At 38.4% G+C, this 22,104-nt stretch overlaps 1 protein-coding gene across 1 annotated transcript; it reads right to left on the bottom strand.

Annotated features, from left to right (window-relative positions):
- Nucleotides 1-11,291: 11,291 nt before the first annotated feature.
- LOC108375699 (polycomb group protein Pc-like) lies at nt 11,292-20,012 on the bottom strand. The gene is made up of 4 exons (XM_017631842.1): nt 19,954-20,012; nt 19,578-19,814; nt 19,334-19,461; nt 11,292-13,237 (listed from the first exon to the last, which is right to left on the bottom strand). The coding sequence occupies exons 3-4, from the start codon at nt 19,394-19,396 to the stop codon at nt 12,047-12,049; spliced, it is 1,254 nt and encodes a 417-aa protein (XP_017487331.1). The 5' UTR covers nt 19,397-19,461; nt 19,578-19,814; nt 19,954-20,012; the 3' UTR covers nt 11,292-12,046.
- Nucleotides 20,013-22,104: the final 2,092 nt, after the last annotated feature.

The following is a 22,104-nucleotide window of genomic DNA, read 5'->3' as shown; positions in this document are numbered from 1 at the left end:
TTCGACCACAGTCGAAAATCGAATGCAACTCATAATAGGGGCCTATGTTACGAGTACATCTTCACAACAAGCTTGTCAGGCTTTCAGCAATAGCTGAATTGTGTAGCTAAAAGCTTGTAAAGCGCCAAACGCCTGAACAGCTTGTTGTGGAGTTGTACTCTTAGTGTTTGGCCGAGCTTCCCATCCGATTTGTGGCGTGCTCCTTGATGTTGTCACACAAAGGGGAGGGGTTTCGCATTTAAACGCACAGTATTTTGATATAAGTTCTATAATTGTATGACTATCCGAAATGGAGAAAATTGCTTTCGAACGCAGACCGGCTTGCCGACATATAAAAACCCAGTTTGCATTTTAGACCGTCTGCAGGCGGGACTGCCGGTTCGTAGGTCAACATTGTGTAAGAGAAAGCTGAAAATATGTGTAAGTCCCTCGGAGTGTACGTATGTACATTTAAAACACTGGAAGCATGCCTTCCGTCTATCACAACTCGATTGGTTTCCCGTTTTTTGATCTGGAGACGCCCATGTAGCTTGATGGATATTTTTATGCTGGAACCCAGTACTACATACAGCCAAGTTTCAGGCCCCGGCGAAGTCGATCAGCCTCAGCCCGCCGTTTCTATATGGGGGCTGAATTTTCCGTTACTGGCGCCAAAGATCCTTTCGTTGTCGGGGGCAGCGCTAATATGTACGCTCTAAGCTAAGAGATCCTTGGATGCCTCGTCCTTCTCGTCCATCGGGGCATTGGCACATATGAGCGAGATGTTGAAAAATCTCGCTTCGATGCGGATTGTGGCTGTGGGAACTGTAGTAGACGTCGCAAGGCTCCACGTTTACCTTCCTCGCCCCGTCCATCGCATTTCATGGATGGCGATGACGTCAGCCTTTATTTTCCCTAGAACATCAACCAGCCGTGCAGAGGCACCTTCCCTATTAAGGGTTCGGATATTCTAGGTGCATACCCTCAAATCATCAGTAGTTGCCTATACACCGCTATGTCTGAATTTGGCATCTTCGCCAACCTGATACAGCTGTGTAAAATGACGTTGAGCAATACCACCAGCGCTGTCAGAATTGGTAAAAACCTCTCTGAGCCGTTCGCCACCAAACGGGGTTTCAGACAGGGCGGCTCCCCTTCTTTAATCTGATGTTGGAGAAGATAATAAGAGCTGCAGAACTGAACGGCTCACGAACAATTTACTACAATAGCGTACAATTGCTGGCTTATGCCGACGACACATCATCATCTAACATCATCGGTAAGAAAAACCGAGAACTCTGTTCTGCCTTTTCCAAGTTCGACAAGGAAGCAAAGCGAATGGGTCTAATGGTAAACGAGGACAATACGAAGTATCTCCTGCCATCAAACAATCAGCACATTTGCGCCTTGGCACCCACGTCACTGTCGACAGTTATAGGCCCCTATTATGAGTTGCATTCGATTTACGACTGTGGTCGAAAGTGCTGAGCGAACGAATTTTCATTTGGTATTATGGCACTCATTCGATGAAGAATAGCGCTATTGTGAATTTCGCTCGTTTAGGTTGTTCACAATAGTATATTTTTCACCGCTGAGAAGCTTTGTTTACAAATCGAGCAAACTAAATAGTGTGCTTATACATATTTATGTAAATTTGTTCTAATTAAAATGAAGTAAAAAAGAAAGCAAGTTTATAAAAACGTGGTAAAATGAGTACGAGTTCTGGTTCAACGATTCGTCAGAGGATGAGAGCTTAGTAAACTGGCCAGGAGTAGCAAATGTTTAAGAGAGTTTAAGTTTATTAGCCTTTCGAATATATTTTGACATAAAATATATTAAAGAAATTTGTCTACAGATTCATTAAAAAGTTCCGACCAAGGCACAATGTACCTTAGTTCCGACCATCTAAAGAGGCGTTTGTGAGCCAAATCTATTTAAAATATTTTAAAACTATCAACAGCGCTACGATTTTGTTCTCAGAGATCGTGCCAACAGAGTATTGGGATTTTCTTTCACAAGTAAAACCAGCCTTTCGAGCTTGTGTTTAGTATTCACGATGTTAGAACTGCATGAAATTAATAAAAATTGTTTAAAATTAATGTCTGGCCGCCAAAATGTAAGAAAACATATCGCTAGCTTAGAAAGAAAAGTTGCTAAGTCCCATTTTAAATATTTTACAGGAGAGGAAAAAATCTTCCTATAGCTATTTTCTTTAACTATTTCGCAAGAATTTGAATCAAGCCTTTTGCGCGTTTAAGCAAAGCAAAACTCCATAAGAATCAGAAGGATTCGATATTTATTAAAAGATGTCGTATTATTTTGGCCTTATCGGATTTGTGGTGCTTGTTTTGGACTTAGCAGATTTTCCTTTTATTGCTTATGAAGAGGAAAAAATAAAAACAAGTACCTTTATAATTTTCGAAACGATGCGTTTTCAATTTTTCTAGCCCCTATATCAAAATATGAGTTTTCATAAAAAGTGGACTTAGCAACTTTTCACTCTAAGCTAGCGATATACAAAATCATACATTTTTCACAATTTTCTAACACTTCGCTACACCATCGAAAGCAAAATTCTGTTCGACAGAAAATTCGATACTCAACGAAAATTTCGACACGCTTGCATAGCTCATAATACGAATTTCACTTTCGATCTTCGATAGCCAGCGAAGATCGAAAATCGAATGCAGCTCATAATAAGGGCCATAATTTCGAGTAAGTAGAGAATTTCGTTTACTTGGGAACCAGCATTACACCGATAATAATGTCAGCATAGAAATCCAACGCAGAATCACGCTTGCCAACACGTACTACTTTGGTCTGAGTAGGCAATTCAGCAGTAAAGTCCTCTCTCGACGTACAAAAACAACACTCTATAAGTCACTCATCATGACCGTGCTGGTATATGGCGCAGAGGCATGGACAATGGCAACATCCGATGAGGCGCTCTTGGAGTATTCGAGAGAAAGATTTTGCGGAAGATTTACGGGCCTTTACGCGTTGGCGACGGCGAGTACCGCAGACAATGGAACGATGAGCTGTATGAGCTTTACAACGACATTACGGTAGGAAGTTTAGTTTGGGGTAAAGTCTCACACTGACGGGGTTAAGCTTTCGATGCTTCCTCCTCGTAAAATAAACATCCACAATAAAAAGTTAACTATTTTATTCGACGAATAGTTTTATATCAGCTTTTGTGAACTTCTGTTTATGTGTTTTTGTATAACTTATTTACCTCTATTGGTTACAATAATTTTAAGTTATAATAAACAATTTTTTAGTAAGTAAGTTATTGGTTTTGAAACATTTTTTTTTTTTTTGTATTGTCCTGTATCTATGATCAATGTTATAGGAAATCACGAAGTAATACTATACTATATGTTAGAAAATACCAACAAAAAAGGTGCCTAATAGATTAGCCACCCAAAAAATAAGAGTAAACTACGCAAAAAGTTATTTGCGTCCAAAAGTGAGCGGTATAAGGCAAAGAGGAATTCCATATGTGGACCTTAAAAGGATAGAAAGTCTGCGCGCAGGAAAGGTTTAAAAATCTTAACAGTAACAAATCGATTAATAAAAACAATGATCTAACCAATTCTGAAAGAGAAATGACTGATGCGTTGGCTTGATGCATTTCTAAACACACCTTATATGTTTAGTTTTAACTTCATTAAGGTAACCACTACTTTTATTTTGAACAACTCAATTTAGCACTGCTTGAGCCCTAGTGTATAAACAAACCAATATTTTTAATATATGAAACTTTAGATATTCTCGAAATATCTAGAATCTACTTGTTTCACTTTTTTAAAGCATCCTTTACGTGTAACACTTGAGTTTCTTTTTTGATACTATTTTTGAACACAGCCGTATATCCTGAACTTGAATACTTATCCTGAAAGCCCGAGTATACTTATAAATAAAAAGACGTTGAGTTTATTGCTTCATATTGATTATATGTAATGTATTTACAGTTAATTTATGCAGATCTAGAAAGTAATATACATATTTGTATATGTATTTGTACAATATTAACATCATAGTTTTTAAATTATAATGAGCGCTTTTGTGAACTTCTACTTAAATTAAATCAAAAACTTAATGCTTCCTCTATAATATACAAATAATTTTCCACAAATATATGGAGTACCTATTTAAAATATGTGACTCATATACATATCATCGACAATTAATACGCATTAATTAGGGACGCTACTGATTTAAAAATTTTGGCCACTTATTTTTTCTTTATTTTTTTAATTTATTTTACACCGCAACGGGAACCATGCAACTCAAAACAAAGTTTCAAACCTTGCTCAAGATTTATAAAAATCCGCCAAATTTCAAAAAATGGCCATTAGAATTTCAAACTTTTTAATAAAATTTCTGGAAAAAAATTCGGGCATGCAGTTTTGTTTGTGCAAGTTTTAAACGGTCAAGAATTCGCATTGGTTTTTGGGGATTGTTTCGCTGGCGGTGTCACGCATTTTCTTCAATGCAAAGTATATTAGATTTTTTTTTATATGGGAGAAAATCAGCAACGCCGCACAGGCATTCGACTATATGGAGGCAGGTGGAAATAATAGTAAATCTCCACCGATTTTGCTGAAACTTGACATGTGCNTATATTAGATTTTTTTTTATATGGGAGAAAATCAGCAACGCCGCACAGGCTTTCGACTATAAATCTCCACCGATTTTGCTGAAACTTGACACGTGTTCTAATTTTACTTAGAAATAGGATATTAAGAAATTTGGTAAAAATGGAATAATTGCTACGCCCTCCATTCTTGTGGGCCGAAACATTAATTTTCATCCGATTTTGATGGAATTTAGTTCGCACTCTCTCTTTTATTAGAAAACCCTAAATATAAAATATTGGGAGGATTTGATCACTATAACGTCCAAAACTCACAAAAAATATGGACCCAGTCATTAAATGTGATGGAATTTCGGTTAATTTTTGTTTCCTGCTTTACACTCTCAGACAATAAAGGTTATACATACCGTTACCTTAATATAGAAATGCCCTAACTCATATAGTCGCTGAAATGCAAAAAAGCCGTACCTGACTAAAACTTTTTATTGCTTAAAATGATGTGGGGGCTTATATATACATGAAATGCATCATAATCAATAAAAAGGGAATTTTGAATATTTACTTAGTTACTGCCTTTTGTATTTCAGCGACTATATGAGTTAGGGCCTTTCTATATTAAGGTAACGATACATACTTTAAAATTATATAGGTGTTCATATTCTCTTTTTTCCCAATGTTGAATGAGATTTTTCCATTGTTCGAAAAATTGTTTTCGCGAAATTATGCAAGTTGAAAATCAAAATTTAAGAAAATCAAAAACTACATATATTTGCAAAGTCGCGCGAAAATATCCAATTATATATTCGAAAACTACATAATAGATTGGCACTTACACATCGGTTAGTGTTTGGCCGAGCTTCTCCTCCGATTTGTGGGGTGCGCCAAACGGCGATTGTGTTTTTATGAGAAGCTTTTCATGGCAGAATATAGTTGAAACACTGCGCCGCACAGTGTTTCGACTATATGGAGGCTGATAGAAAAGTCATGGTGACAGTTGATAAAAAAAAAAACCGGTTGGACTTAAGGAGGGAAAAATAAAAGTCACAAATATAAAATGTGACATTAGGTTTGTTCGTCGAAAATCCAGCAAGAATTATCCAACACTCAAAATTCTCATTAGGTGCAATCCCGTATTCCTCAGACTAAAACTAGTAAAACTATCAAAAAATAAAAATTCGCTCAGAGCGATAGAGTAACACAGAAAAGTACGGGATCGATTTCTAGTAAAATATGGTAACTTCGGACAACTTCAACATAACCTCCAAATTTTTCTTGTGAATTTTCGCTTATTTGAATGTAAACACATTCAGCTCACACATGTAAATAACCGAAAATACTTTCAAATTGATTAGACTACAATTAAAAAGATAATTAAATACTTTTCAGCATGAATTAGCAGAGTGCACTTTTCTTTTGTTTACTATTTGGTTGCCAAACACACTACAGCTGATCGTTTGACACATTTACTAGAATTTACCAGCAAAAAATTCTCAGACTAAAACTGGTAACTTCTGACAGAGAGAGAACCGTATTTACTCTCTTTTTTGTCCTCTCAATAGTCAGAGAACCGAGTACGGGATCGATTTCCAGTAAAATCTGACTGATTCTGACTATTTCTGACTAGTACGGGATCGCAACTATTATTTACTCACCCCCGTTCGTCACGTACGATACATTTCCAAAGAAAAATGGGAATTGGCGCGATACCGAGTAATCAGTTAAGTTGCCTTTGGCGACTAACCCATTAAAGAAAATGTTTCTTTTTCAACTGTGATCAATTATTTAAATATCGTGGAATATTTAGGTGAAAGTATTTATCCTTTATTTGGTAGTTTCCTATTTTCTTACCAACAAATTTACTTTGAAATTTAGATGCTAAAGATTACACTGTGAGACAAATGGTAGGGGTCAGTGATCGGGAAGGGTTCAAACTACCGGGGAAAGTTATATCGGTAAAAAAGAAGTTATACGTGTCCCGGCGTTTCGCTGGGTCACGTCTAGGAATCGAGATATATCGATTTGAAGTTAGTAACTATCATATAGGGGAAATTTTGTCACCTTTGGTGGTCTTTTTTGACATAACTCGAGAACCACTAGTCCGATTTTGCTCAAACAAATTTAAAAAAATTAAAAATTACAATTCCTTTAATCTGTTCATATAACGTTTTTCTATATAATCAACAGTTTTGCCGGTAAAAATAAATGTATGAAGAAAAAAAATATTTTTTGCCTAAAATATTAATTTTTTTATTTTTTAAATTCATAAAAAAATCCATAACGGAAAAAAGGCAAGTCGTATTACTTTCACGCAAAGTCACATAACCTTTAAGCAAAATGAGACATAGATCATGAAAATCGATGGACGCGTTTCGCTTTTATTCACAATTAAGTGAAGGTGAAGGACATTTTGACAAAAATATTTCCCCTATATGATAGTTACTAACTTCAAATCGATATATCTCGATTCCTAGACGTGACCCAGCGAAACGCCGGGCCGCGTATAACTTGTTTTTGACCGATATAACATTTCCCGTTGGTTTCATCCCATCCCGATTTTGACTGTCGCATAGTGTTATTAGTAAAAAAAGTGTGAGTGCCGGTCCGTCAGGTCTTGAAATTAGACAAATGTTTTAGAGAATTTTATGTAGTTCTAGAATATATAGTTTGATCTTTGCGCGCGACATTGCAAATATATGCATTTTTGATTTTCAGCTTCTTTTTGCATAATTTCGCGAAAAGAATTTTTCGAACAATGAAAAAATCTCACCAAACATTGGGAAAAAAGCGCGAGTATTTAAACCTAAGTCATTTTATAGTATAACCTTTTTTCTCTCAGAGGAAAAAAAATTAACCAGAATTCCTTCACATTTAACGACTTGGCACACATTTTTTGTGAGTTTTGGACGTTATAGTGATCGAATCTTCCCCATATTTTATATTAAGGTTTTTCTAATAAAAGAGAGAGCACAAACTAAATTTCATCGAAATCGGTTGAAATTTAATATTTCCGCCCACAAGAGTAGATGGCGTGGCAATTATGCCATTTGCATGGTTTTTGTTAGATAGTGGACTATCCTTTCATAAAAATAGTTAACATTAAACAAACAAAAGAAAAACGGCCAAAACTAGTTAAATTACGCGTCCGTACGTATTTTCCCGCTACTGACATAAACACGGCAAAGTACTAAAAATGTTATAGGGAATATTGCTTAAGGACATCAGCACTAAATTGATTTTATTTTTTTTTTTTATGAGCTTGCTTTTATTTTTGTTGTTATCGCTCTTGTGGAGAACCAATTCTGAATTGTAAGCTTGGCGGCATACTGGTCAAAATGCAAATGTTTAAAACAAAATCTATGCTTACATATTGATTGGCAATCCAGTTGCAATTCGTATTCGCAATTCAAATTACTTATTTTTAAGCATTCAAGTTGCACACGCATTTTTTTATTTTTTTGCTTTAGCAACGATTATATTGTTGAAAAATAGCGGCAACAGTAATAAATTACATTCAAGTTTCCTCTTTGTTGTGCTGTTAGATACATAAATCAAACATATATGTATGTGGATATATATAAAACATATATGTGGACATAATTTCATTTTGTTCTCATCTTTCCAAATCAATGCTTAATGGTGTTTCGTTTCTACCAAAAGATGTCGCATTTTTATTGCCGCTTTCTGTTTTCGTGTTCGATTCTAAAATAAAGGCAAACGGTGGTAAATTTTGCGTTCGACTCTTAAAATGTCCCACTCTTGTAAGGCAAAAAAGACATTTTCTGCCCTTTGAAGCTTTGTCAGGAGCAGTCATCGGACTTCTACCACATTGTGGTAGATCTGCCACTTTTTGAGCATCTACCACTCAAGGTCTGAAATCTACCACATATTCGCGCTTTTGAGTAGTTTTATTTTTGCTTGACATAATTTTCTTAATTTTAAGAGCAAAAATTATCCAACACTAAATACTATATGGTAACAAGAATGGTATAATACAAGATTCCGCATTCCCGGCGACGATGTAAAAGTAAACAAAGCCGAATGGGAGGATAAAATTAACTCTAAAATAGTAAGTTTTCTCTAACCTATTTTTCGACAGGAAACGCGGTTAATAAAACGCNTAGTTTTATTTTTGCTTGACATAATTTTCTTAATTTTAAGAGCAAAAATTATCCAACACTAAATACTATATGGTAACAAGAATGGTATAATACAAGATTCCGCATTCCCGGCGACGATGTAAAAGTAAACAAAGCCGAATGGGAGGATAAAATTAACTCTAAAATAGTAAGTTTTCTCTAACCTATTTTTCGACAGGAAACGCGGTTAATAAAACGCGGTGTTAAATTGCAAAATATATGATTTATAAAAAGAATTAATAGCGAAAATGTTTGTGTAAGTATTAGCAAATTTAAGTGCATCTAAGGTTTCTGAGGCGTTGTTTACTTTTACTTGAGAATTGTCAAAATGGGCAAATCCCAATTAACTGTTTCTGGAATGTGCCACATTTGTTCGCTACTTCGTGATGTGATAAAAAGAAAAGCTGGCAGCACTTCGCATGGTTGCAGAAATCTCTTAAAATATGTTCGAAAAATATACTAATATGGAAGGAACTGCTTTACACTGTCAAAGAAAAAAATTGCCAAAACTCAACGCGATTTTTAGCAACTTCAATCTTGCACTTTATTATACTAAAATTAAATTTTGTTTAGAGTATAATTAAAAAGTTTGCCATTTTGGTGAAACCTTGTAGAATTTTTTTAATTTTTGTAAAAAGTTTGATCCAAACCCAGAGATCTAACACATTTTTTTTTAAATATACCACATTTTTTTCCAGATTCTACCACAGAATTTTTTTAAAGTCCGATCACTGGTCAGGGGAGATGATTGTCCCTAAAAATCAGATAGTTGCCGAAAACGGTGATATTATGAAATGCCTGAGCTGGACAAGGACAAGAGGCAAAAACATGCCCTTTTACAGGGTTCAGTGTAACATCAAACACATTTTGCAACGCGCAAGGGCAACATTTTTTGGAAGAAACGAAATCACCATAAGATATTTACACAAAGCTGGCTGCAACAGTTGTGTGGAACTAATTAACAACGAAACTGAGTCAAACACAAATACATAGGCAGATTTCTGAGACTAGTTGTTGTTGCAGCGGCACTACTAAGCCCCGCCTATTTCGGTTTATCCATCAATCATCTTCATCTAGCTCAACTAACGGTAGGCCCAAGAAAAGTAAAATATTCATTCCAAAAATCGCGATTAGAATTTACCAGGGACCGAAAATAAGTTATTTTCAAAAATTTCAGTCGGAAAGTCGGCCTTTTTAACATTTGTACATAGTAATGTGATGCTTGTTAGCCAATATGATTTATTTCTTTTTTACTTTTTTCAAAACAGTCAGCAATTAACCGTTATTTTTTTACCGATATTTTTTCAGTCAAAAGTAAAAGTTAAAACTTTACCTTCCTTTTCTTGGTCAAATATAAGAGTTAAAATTTTACTTTTATTTTTTCGGTCAAAAATAAAAATTAAAAATTTCTCTTATTTTTACGGTCAAATATAAAAGTTAAAATTTTACTTTTATTTTTTTCTGTGAAAATAGCAGTTTACATATTCACAATACAATATGTTTTAATACAAAATGTACATCCTCTCAATTGCAGTTTTCTATCTTCTGTAAATATATTGAGTTTCTTTAATTTAAGCTTCGATCGATACTATCGATGGTTGTGCTATCGACTATCGATGGCACGATATTTTACAGAAAAAATAAAAGTCAAGTGTTAATTTTTATTTTTGACCAAAAAAAATAAAAGTCAATTTATAACTCTTATTTTTGACTGCAAACATATCGGTGAGAAAATAACGATTATTTGTTGACTTTTTTGAAAAAAAGCGTAACCGTTACAGTCGCTGGAATTTACACTAACTTTGTCGCCTAATGATGAAAGAAAGATCATGAAATATAATTAACGGGCAAAACGGGTTTAAGTATGAATTGTAGACAGCTTTATGAATTATAGACAGAATTTCTGTTTTACGGCAAAAATTTCCTTCTATTTCGTAGTATTACATCCACAGGTTCTTATACTTCTCAGGGGTTCGCCGTTGTTAATTAGATCCACGCAACTGCATATTGCATGAGTGCGTAATTTACAAAATACATGTATGTATATCTTAATTTCCTAGTTTCATAAAGACCAATTTTGAACTATTGTTGGTGAATTAAGTTAATAGCTCAGTGATGTTTTTTTTTAAGTATTTGAATCTTTTCTTCTCGGACTTAATGCAGAGCTATTTGCATTTCTGTTTCGCACTCTACTGGCTCTCATTATACGGGCACAAATGCATACATTTTAAAGCGACTATGGAATCTGCCTGTACAGCCAACACTCTTATCCACTACTTAACTTAAGCTTATTTTTAGACATATGTGTATATGTTTTTATTATCTTTCTATTATTTCCATTATTTTCAATTAACTTTCTTAAAAACGGAAAATGTTCTAAGCAAGTAATTTTTAAGCAAAAAACAAAACCGATTTCAATTCTATATAAAAATTTAAGATGACCGTTAATTTCTTCACGATCCAATGATCCGATTTAAACCCAATTAGTATGGGACCACCTAAGAGGTAACACCTTACCTTAAAAAAAAAAATTTAGAAATCATATATGGTACAAAGTTATGCGGTAACATACATAAAAAAAAATAAAAATAAATATAAAAATCACCTCTATTTCGAGTGTCGACTAGTAATAGATAAACGACTATTAATCAATGTCGTTTTCTCTTTCAATAAGTGAGTGTCGCTAATCCCTCTACAAACAAATACTTGTAGAAGGATGAACGACCAAAAAAAGTTCACAGACGCTTATTGAACGGGAAATCGACATTCAAAATACCATGGAAAAGCGATAAACGAATAATAGTCGTTTATTCACTACTAGTCGACACTCAAAATAGGGGTAAATATTCCGACGAATTGGTAACCTTCTCCTTTTAAGAAGTCGGTTAAAAAAAGATTAAAGAAAATAAAAAAGAAGAATTTGGCTTGAGCTTCAGGGATCATACAGTTGCTTTTTTCATAATTCACTTTCAAAAGATGCATAGATCTACATAAATATACACCCGAAGATTTGTTTAAACAAACTGTCACAATATTTTTGGTTTTCCCTTAATTATAGATTTTCCAATTATATGTATATGTAGAGGTGTAAGTATAAATATAAGCACATGTATTACTCGTATATGTATGTATATTTATTCTAATAGAAGCTATGGTACATTATTTACAAGAACTTTTTCAACCAACTTTGAGATAATCAGTGAATAAAATAGCAAGTCATAAATTTTTATATGTAATTAATACATAATAGTTGCGTTGATTGTAGATGGCAACACGCAACACCGATGCAGTCCTTTAAAATTCTAGATTCTTATTATTTTTATTTTTTTTTTTAGGCTACCGAGTCAGATTCAGTTTTCGTACCACCAGATTTTAATTCCCGTTCTCTAAAGAACCCACGTTCAGTTTTGCATTCGCGAATAGTCACTGTCTCTAAATTTACTGTAACATCGGTGATCACCACTTTGTCGGATATATTACATTTGCTAGGCAACCAAAAGCGAGGTGGCAGCGCTTTCGGTGAAAGTGGCTCCAGCGCACTTTGACGCTGATGCTCGTCGGTAGTGTGACCGTTGCGCTTTGGCGAATAGGTACCGTCGTCACCCGTTGCCTTGCTTTGCGCTGCCGAATTGACATTCTCCGTTTGGCTATCTGCTTGTGATGATGAATCATCATCATCCGCTGCTGAAGCATTATAATGATGCTGCAATGCTGCGTTTTTCTCTGCGGGTGTGGCTTGTTCTGGTCGCGAAGCAGGTGTCTCTGGGGAAAGCGGTTCAGTTTCCGATTTTAACGGAGTTGATATCGAGGTGGCTGTGTCTACACTGACAGCATTCGCACAATGTTGTTTAGGCGGCGGTGGACCATCGGGTGATGTTTTTATAGTGACTCCTATTTTACCCGACTCCTTTAACACTTCTGCTTTGCGTTTAGTGCCCATAGGGGTTACTTCTTTTCGGCTAAGCGGCTGGTCCTCCGAACTGGATGAATTTGAATCAGCTTCAGGAATGAAATTCAATGCAGAATTAGAAGCAGCTGCGGCTGCCACAACTGCAGCAGACATCGATGCCGATGTGGAGGTATAAGTATGACGCTTATGTCCGCCATTTTCTCGATGCGAGTCTGTGTGTGGTGAGCGAGAGCGATTCCGTTCAGATTTCGCTGAGTGATGATGATGGTGATGATTGTGATCCCGTTTCTTTTCTTTTTCCTTCTCTTTTTCATAATGATAAGAATGATGGTGATGACTGCTGCTTGTTAATGCAGATGCCGCGGCTGAGGTGGAAGCTTGATTTGTATCCACATCGTCACCGGTGAAAGTGTACTCATCTTCCTCAGATTCAGGTTCGGGGTCCTGCGCTTTTTCTTTGCGTTTACTACCTCGTTTTGATGGAGTATTTGATGATCGGTTGCTCTGTTCGTAAATTTCTATAAGACGTCGATCGAGAATGTTCACTTCTGGCTCCCACGTATTATATCGTTGATTCCAACCCTTCCATTTTACACGATACTCCAGAACACCCTGCAAAAGAAAAAAATACCACATATGTACATAAATACAGTATATCTTTACATATGAGTGTACGTACATATGTATATTTAAAACATTATATACATACATCCATATACACAATTAGTTTTAGTAACAAATAACTTATAATTTGAAATTAAAAATTACTTATTCATTAAAAATATATATTTTTTTTTTAATAAAAAATTTCGGTTATCGAAATGTCCCATTAACACTGGATAGCCTGGAAAATGGACATACCTTGAAATACGGACAGCGGTCATTTGACCCAACTACCTTTAAATTAATTTTAGTAACATAAAACTTAAAATTGTTTTTAAATTTAAAAAATTATAGTTTAAAAACTAAAACCTCCCTATTAGAATTGCCATTCGTACTGTCATCAGGTATGTAATTTGAGAATAGAAATCGCTGCATCTTTTAGGCGCATCAATATTACATAGTTACATCCCGAGCTAATAAGAGGAAGGTAAAAATAACATACAATTTATATTTTGGTTTGAAAATTTATTAAGTAAGTGAACCCTGTCCGTATTTCCAGTGTTAANAACATACAATTTATATTTTGGTTTGAAAATTTATTAAGTAAGTGAACCCTGTCCGTATTTCCAGTGTTAAACATTGACCAAATGGGGAGGGTGGTCAGGAATTTGAAGATGTGGTTCGTATCGCACGGTGCAACTTCACAAATTAAACATAAGGGTGTGTCGCGATTGATTCTGGATAGGTAGGAGTTTAAGTTTAGAACCGTCCCTGGCCACCAGTGATTTTTGTGCAGAGGATCCATGCATAATTTGTTTTTATTTCTACTTCAGACCTTATCGTCACTAGACACGAATAATGTTTCGACAGCGAAAAAAGACGCATACAAAAAATGTTACGTGAAAAGGCGCTTAAGAAAAACTTCGGCGAAGAAAGACGCGTAACCTAGTTGACGGCGAAGAAAGACGTGTAATCATAGAATAATACTTGGCCAAGGACTGACACTTCAGCATTATTCCCCAGAAACTATTTACGGAATGTGCATACTATTACACCCGCAAACATAGTTGACCGCGAAAATAAGTTTACGCGTCCCTTTTGGCCGTCAAATATTTTAACACGTCTTTCTTCGCCGTCAACTATGTTAAGTCGTTCTTCGCTGAAATTTTTTTATGCGCCTTTTTTCGCGGTCAACTTTTGAGCTCGCGCCTTTATTCGTGTCTAGTGACTGATTACATATCGATGGCTGAATGGAAGATCGATATCTGAGCAGCCGGTTCGAAAACGCCCTATCTCAGCAAATTTTTCAAGAACGCCCTATTTCAGGTGAGCCTCCTGATGACAGTCGGGTCCACGTAACCGGAACGACCCAGACTTACATATGTATATCTGGCCAAGGACTGTCACTTCAACAACACTCCCCAAAAACTCTTTGGGGAATTTGTGTGCTGTTACAACAACAACAACATACCGGAGATCCGGCATAAACACAACCAATGTCAGCGGAGAAAAACTCTTGCCGACAGGCGCTACAAACCAAAATATAAAATTTACCAGCATCGTCTAAAAAAAAAGTTAATCTCGAAAGATTAAAAAAATTATTTATCGGCGGAAAAGGTGTTGTCCCACAAGTGAAGGCACCAACAGCTTTTCTTCCGAAGACGGTAGTTATGAGAAACTTTTTCAGGGTACAAATAGGTACATACAATAGGAGGATAGATAAATCTATCGCGTCAGTATTTGCATAATTTTTGTGCTGGACGCTTATTATGGCGCAAGAAAATATTTCTATTCCGTACCAATAATTTACAGATAATGCATTCCATAATTCTTTTAAAATTTCTAAGGTTAATTTACATGCTTTCAATTTGTTTTGAAAGGTCGCGCCGAGAGCGATGTTCGCATTATGAGAGTACGAAATGTACTGACGAAATGTATGTATCGCGTTTTGAATATGCTACACCTTCAATATTGATTGCGCGATCCGCGATCCGTGATCCGGATTTCAAAATTTCTAGAACTATTTGATACTACACCTTCAATAAATATCAAGATCCAGGAGCGCGATCCAAATATCGCGATCCGTATTGATTTTGTGACAGGGCACTGTCACACGGTCAGTATTTATTGACGTGATCCAAGTATCGCGATATTTATTGACGGTGTAGCATGCAGTATTGATGGATCGTGATCCATATCGCAAAATTTCTAAAAAAATTTAAATCTGGATCGCGGATCGCAATATTGTCTATAAATATTGAGCGTGTAGCACTTTCAAAACGCGATCCATACATTTCGTCAGTACATCTTGCATTCTCATAATGTGAACATCGAAAACATATTCGCCATGCTTTGTTGTTGTTGTTGTAGCGGCTACAGCAACCCCGCCCAGATCGGTTGATATCTCAGTCGTTGTCGTCGAGTTCCACTAACGGCAGCCTTAAGAAGCGTGCAGCCTCTACAGGGTCGGTCCACAGGGACAACGCCGTTAGGGTTGTCGGGTTTTCCGGGCATGCAAAGAGATGTTTCGAGTCGTAAGGGGTCTGTCCGCATGCCGGAGGCTCATTTGCCACATCCGCATTTAGTCTACTCAGGTATGAGTTTAACCTGCTGCAGTAACCAGAGCGAAGTTGGGCTATTGTTGTTCTTGTCTCCCGAGGCAGATGGAGCTGCGTCGCGTCAATGTCCGGTGTTTGTGTGCCTAGAACGGCATTCACAGGCCTAGAGTCTACATAACTCGAGACTGAGTCCCTGTGAAGGCCGTTCAGGGCCTGTCGGTATGCTGACGGGTCCAGAAGCTGCTTAATGAACCTCTGGACTTCGTCCGTCAGTTCGTATAGATGCCTCCTGACGAGCCTAGGCGAGGGCTCCTCTGAGAGCAGCTGTCTGTTTGGGTGGCCACATCTGTGGCTCCCAACCAGAAACTGCTTGCAGAGCATTATGTTATGCTCCTTAATTGGGAGCATTTTCGCCTCATGGAGGTGGTGTTCAGGTGACATCCGGTCGCTGTCCTGAGTGCGGTGTTCTGTGCTGTCTGTAGCTTCATCCTATGCGTCCTACTAGTCCCTGGCGACCACACTGGTGTTGCGTAGTTTAAATCCGGCCGGCCTATGGCCTTGTATGTTGCCAGCAACGAACATAGGTAGATTTTCAAGTTGTATGCGGCAAAAAATATTTTATTGCCTCTATCTACTCAAAATTGTTTATCAAATGTGAAATTGAAATTATTTGTATTACAGATAGGTTATATTAATAAAATATATATATTAGCCAATAATTTACTATTTAAATATATTAATTACCTTTATTACCATATTATTAACCATATCTAGTGGCTACGAAATTGATTCTACAAAATACGACGAATATGCATTGGACACCGCCAAATTATTTCGATGGACGGCCAGAGCGTAAGTGTCTTGAATTGGAAGTTCACTTTTTCTTAAGTGCTGCTTTGATATAAGATACGGTTTTCTTTAGATTTTTCATATTTTCAGCTGAGTAAGCATGAGAAGACAATAGGTGATTTTTTGAGCATTGGGACCACTCTTCCCACCTTCCAGATGTCTGGGATGATGAGAGTGGCCATAGACAAATTGAGGACCTCCGTTAGGAAGGCTACCCCGCAGGACCCAAATTTTTCAACATCAGCATGCATATTCCGTCGGGACCCATGGCTTTGGAGGCTTTCGCCTTCCCGATGGCCACCTGAACTTCACCGCAAGTGAAAGCAAGGGGGGTAGAAGTTGTTGGCAGTTTGTGCCGCCTTCTGGTCACTCGACGCTTGGCTTTGNATGCCCTGACATTCTAGGGTGGTATCCCTGCGGTCGATGTCTGCTTCGATAAGACGATACTGCACGGTGTGGTGCGTGATGAACGCTAAGCCACCACCATTATCTCGCTCGCGATCTCGACGGTGCACGTTGTACCCGGCGCAATTCAACAAAGTTGAATTGCTGTGCAACTTCGTCTCTTGGACCGCAGCTATTAATATACCATGCCGACACATGAAGACGGTTATCTCCTCAATCTTGCTCTGTAGCCCGTTGCAGTTAAATTGAAGGAGCTTCATGTGGTTCGGGAGACGTGTAGTTATGCGCGGTGTGAAGGATGTGTGTGGCCTTGTCGCCATTGGCTGTGTGCGCTGCTGTGGTGGTTGCCGACCTGTGGTGGTAGTGGGTGGCGTCGCAGTTGGGGTTTGCGACCGAGCAGCGCAACTCGGGCCCTCGAAGTTCCTCGTCCAATCTCGCGTGGTGCGCAGAGCTGAACATGCCCTAAAGTCGCACCAGCCAAGGCAGGTGTTGCACTTGACTGATGTCACATTACGGAATATCCTGGTCTGATATACCGTGCAGATTGTAGGAGGAACCAGGAATGGTTGGCGGCGGCGTGTGGGTGGTGGTGCGGTTGTGGGTGTTCTGTGGTATGTCGCGGTTGTGGTGTGGTCTATTGTGTTATGTTGTTGTGCTGTGGTGTTTGTGTGGGACTGCTCAGGTGGACTGGGGTTAGCCGCGGAGGCTGTTCTGTTTGAGCAGCAGGGGATCACAAACGACGTGGTCCACTGCCGATGTGACCGTAGTCCTGAACAGACTCTGAGGTGACTCCACCCCTCGCAAGCATTGCACTTGACTGAGGTGGACAGTTCCCACGACAGTCGGGTCTACGTAACCGGAACGACCCAGACGTTCCCACGACAGTCGGGTCTACGAAACCGGAACGACCCAGATTTATATCTGGCCAAGGACTGTCACTCCAGCAACACTCCCCAAAATCCCTTTGGGGAATTTGTATGATGTTACAACAACAACAACTGAGGTGGAGTTGTGGTGTAGTCGTCTCCAGCATACACAGCAGGTGTAGGTTTCTGGCCCTGGGTTTGACTCGATGCCAGCCCTGAGCAGAAGAAAACGTAGCGAATGTAGCCCAATGGACGAACAACTTCTGAGATACTTCGCCGACCTAAACGGGGTTAGATCGCCGAAACAACACCCCTTGGTCGGGTAAAACCCGAGTCATTCCGGTACGTAGAACCGGCTGCCGCTATGCTTTCGTTCTCGTTGCTTAAAACGAAATTGAAAAAATTTTAATTAATATAGGAAAATTAACGTAATTGTGAAATGCATTATCTGCAAATTATTCATACAAAATAGAAATATTTTCTTGCATCATAATAAGCGTCCAGCACAAAAATTATGTAAATACTGACGCGATAAATAATGAGCATGGAGCATTCGTGCTCGATCCATCAATCCATCAATATGGATCGCGATTCAAATATCGTGATAATTACTGACCGTGTGACAGGGCCCACAGGCACCTAATATTTTTTTAAGTTACAGGCGAGGCGTGGCAAGAGCAGAGGAGCGAATTACAAATTTTTCGTGCATTTAGTCTCTGAAATGGCGATTTGATTTTTCGACAGTTTAGGGTACAAAATGAACAAATAATATACATATGTATATTTGTTTATGTGAATATTATTTTGTTTAAAAGTACCTCTCCCCAGTGAGTTCATTTTTACAATTTCGTCCTCCTCATACTAGTAGTATAAAATTAGTGCTGCCAACCCCAATAAGAATGATCCAGACCGTTTCCGTGGGAAATGATCGTGACTTTGAGCTGAATAACCTAAGGGATTTTGTTTTGTTAGTTTACAAATGTATGTACATATGCATACATTTATGCCTAAAGGTGCTATGTATGTATGTACGTGAAATTATTTATTCACTTGCCATAACTGTTGGAAAATAAGAGGTATGGGGGATAGGCATGCTACTATAAACATAAGAAATAAATACATACGTACGTAGTGTGTATGGACATACATGTGTACATATGTATGTACGTGACTACTACTTCATAGTTTACTACGTAATAAGAAGGAAAATATAAAGGATGAAAACAGAACGAATTAAAATAGAGGCGAATTAAGTAAAATTTTAATGAGCGTGCATGATCCTTCGACAGCAGATGTTATGGGACGACAAGCAATCGCATTTTGTTTTTTCACTGTCAGCAATGTAACAATTTCTATATGCTTTGTCACCGATTATAACATTGAAATTGTATTAAATTTTTAATACATACATTAAATAATTTGCTTACCTTTCTAATGCGTTTTTGTATTATACGTTCTGCCGCGTAAACGCGGTCATCAGAACTTCCCATGGTGTTATCCAGTTTGACGATTTTTTATTCTCACGCACGAAAATGTTTCACACCGTGAAACTTCACTGGATGAGAAAAGCGCGGGCAATAAATGTAGAAATGTGATGAAAATAAATATTTATGTTTTTTTTTTAGTCACATTTGCTTTAAAGCATGCACTAACTATTCATTTCACACTTGCCTGTAAAAAATACGACAAACTTATTGCAAAATGTATCTTTACAATGTCCAACCGAAAGTATCTGCTGCAACCACTTTGAGTTTTACTGGTGCAGGAAATATTAAGCGCCAGCGCTCGAAAATCCGCATAAATAAAAATGCAAAACGTCCTTCAACAAATGTATCTGCTGTTTCTCCCTTCTCCGTACACTTAGCCCAGCAACAAACATGGAAAAGTACGCAAACCGCAACTCGCCGTCTGTCACACCGCACGACGAATATGAAAAATTCAAACTTTACACAAGTGTAAATTCAAGAACTCACAACACGATGTTTTATTTTCAGTTTTAAGCCGTACCAAAGACGAATTTAGTGATTTTCATTAAATTAATAATTACCGCGATTGAATCTTATTAACAAACACTTTATTTTCCGACGCCAAAATTTCTTCTTTCTTTGACAAAAATGCGAGAACAAATGAAATCGTTATAATTATTTTACTCGTTATGAATTTGACGGTGATGCCATCTGTCTGTAACTTTGTTTACCAAATAATTAAGGACCACACACAGTGCTCACATATCAGTCTTACGTGCCTGCAGTTAACCCTACTTTTAAATTAAATAATGCTATTGTGACGAATATTTTCGAAACCTTGAGGGATTTCCCATATATCACACGGCTCGTAACGCTGGATTGCTAAATAAATGCTCACGATGACCAAATTGCAGTACAATTAACTTTATTGTACAACAACAATTAACAATACTCGCTAACCCCACGTCTCCATTTTCTACTAAATGTGTCTTAACATCTGTCAAATTTCTGTTTTAACTTCGTCCCGTTTTCTCATGTGGGCAACTTGCTGTCTTAACATATCACTTTCGAAATGGCTCAAGCCAATGAGATCGATCCGTACCCAAAGTAGATGGCGCGGTAAAATGAAAACTGAGTTGTCAAATTACAAAATGACAGCTGATGGTAAGACAGCGAGTACTTGAGTAGGTTAAATGCGGATGTGCCGAACGAATGTCCGCCATGCGGAGAGACCCCTCACGACTCGAAACATCGATTCGCATGGCCGGAAAACCCTACAACCCTAACGGCGTCGTCCCTATGGGCCGACCCCTTAGAGGCTGCACGCTTCTTGGGGCTGCCGTTAGTGGAACTCGACGACAACGACTGAGATATCAGCCGATATGGGCGGGGTTGTTGTAGCCGCTACAACAACAACAACAACACAGCGATGGTAAGAAATTCGGCCAGACAGATATGGTTTAACAGTAGAAATTCGCGGTCTCCACCTGACATTTCTGTCTTCCCACAGCTTTTTTAACAGAATCTGTAGAAGGTGGAGACGTGGGGTAATACAGTAAAAAACTTTACAATACTCGTTAAAGCAATTACAACGCTTTACTAAACTTGTTAACGCAATTAAACTTATAGCTTGCTTATTCGCAGCTCACTTCACTGTTCACTTTACTTGTAGCTTGCTGACTTGTAACTAACTCACTCCGGTGTCTGGCGGCGCCCTTATATACCTGCGCTCGCACTCATGGCAACTCTAGAATGTTCTGAAGTTAATCGCTCATTCTCTTTCTCTCGCTGTTCGCAGCGTTCATCCACTTGCGTTTTCTCATTGTGGAATATTCTACGTCATTCCTCGAACATGCTGCTTATTTCTCGTTGTTCCCTTTGTGTTGCCGCAGTATTCGCCACACTGCCCTCCACCTAAGTCTGATCGTCCCGATCAGACACACTTGCCGCTCCAAACGCTGCAAGTCTTTCCAAGTGGACCACTTTCATCTTGGTCCTCGGTCTCCCCATTGTCTGGATTTGATGCACTGCGTCCTTCAGCCGTTTGTCAATCTTAAACGGATCTTTCCAGGCACATCTTTGCTTGGAGGTGAAGCTTTTCTTCTGCTGCGACATGTACAACCACAATGCGTTACTGGACATTGCTTCCGGCTTATCTCCGGGAGTGCACCATCGCACATGGTCGTGCTTCTGCCAGCCACTGGTGGTGACCATACCATGTCTCTTCTCGTGGGCACCCTTTTCGCCAGATCTATGCCGCATCATCTGTCCATGACACCCAGACTCCCGCCTTCGTGCTACACTGCCTTTAGCACATCTTGTTACATCCGGATCCTTACGCTGGAACTTCCGCCGTCGTTCGTATCTCGCTCTTCCGCCGATGCTAATTTCATTGACCGGACATGTATAATCTAAACCTTGGCTTCCGACCACCTTTTTCGGGACACTTCAAAGCGCGCCTACTGCTTCCACAGGTGCTTCCATTTCCGGCCACCGACGTATCACCATTGCAACGTGGTTCAGTGGCTTTCCTCCTGCCGGAAACACTGCCTGACTCGCCATGACCACTTCCTTGTTGCGACCTCTTCTTCACTGAGCTGGCGGAACCGTCACGCTTTTCCTGTATCGGTGAACCACTTCCTTCTCCTGACGAAACCAATTCGTTTCCATCATTGCCAACCTCTGCCCAACTAACCACTTCCGTTTCTGGTGGAATCTTCGGCACTTCCTCT

Source organism: Rhagoletis zephyria, unplaced genomic scaffold (assembly GCF_001687245.7).
Source record: "Rhagoletis zephyria isolate East Lansing unplaced genomic scaffold, Rhagoletis_zephyria_1.1 Rzeph_scaffold_09319, whole genome shotgun sequence".
NCBI classification, from domain to species: Eukaryota; Metazoa; Arthropoda; class Insecta; order Diptera; family Tephritidae; genus Rhagoletis; species Rhagoletis zephyria.
The sequence above is the reverse complement of the archived record's forward strand: the minus strand, read 5'-3'. Positions and strand labels throughout refer to the sequence as shown.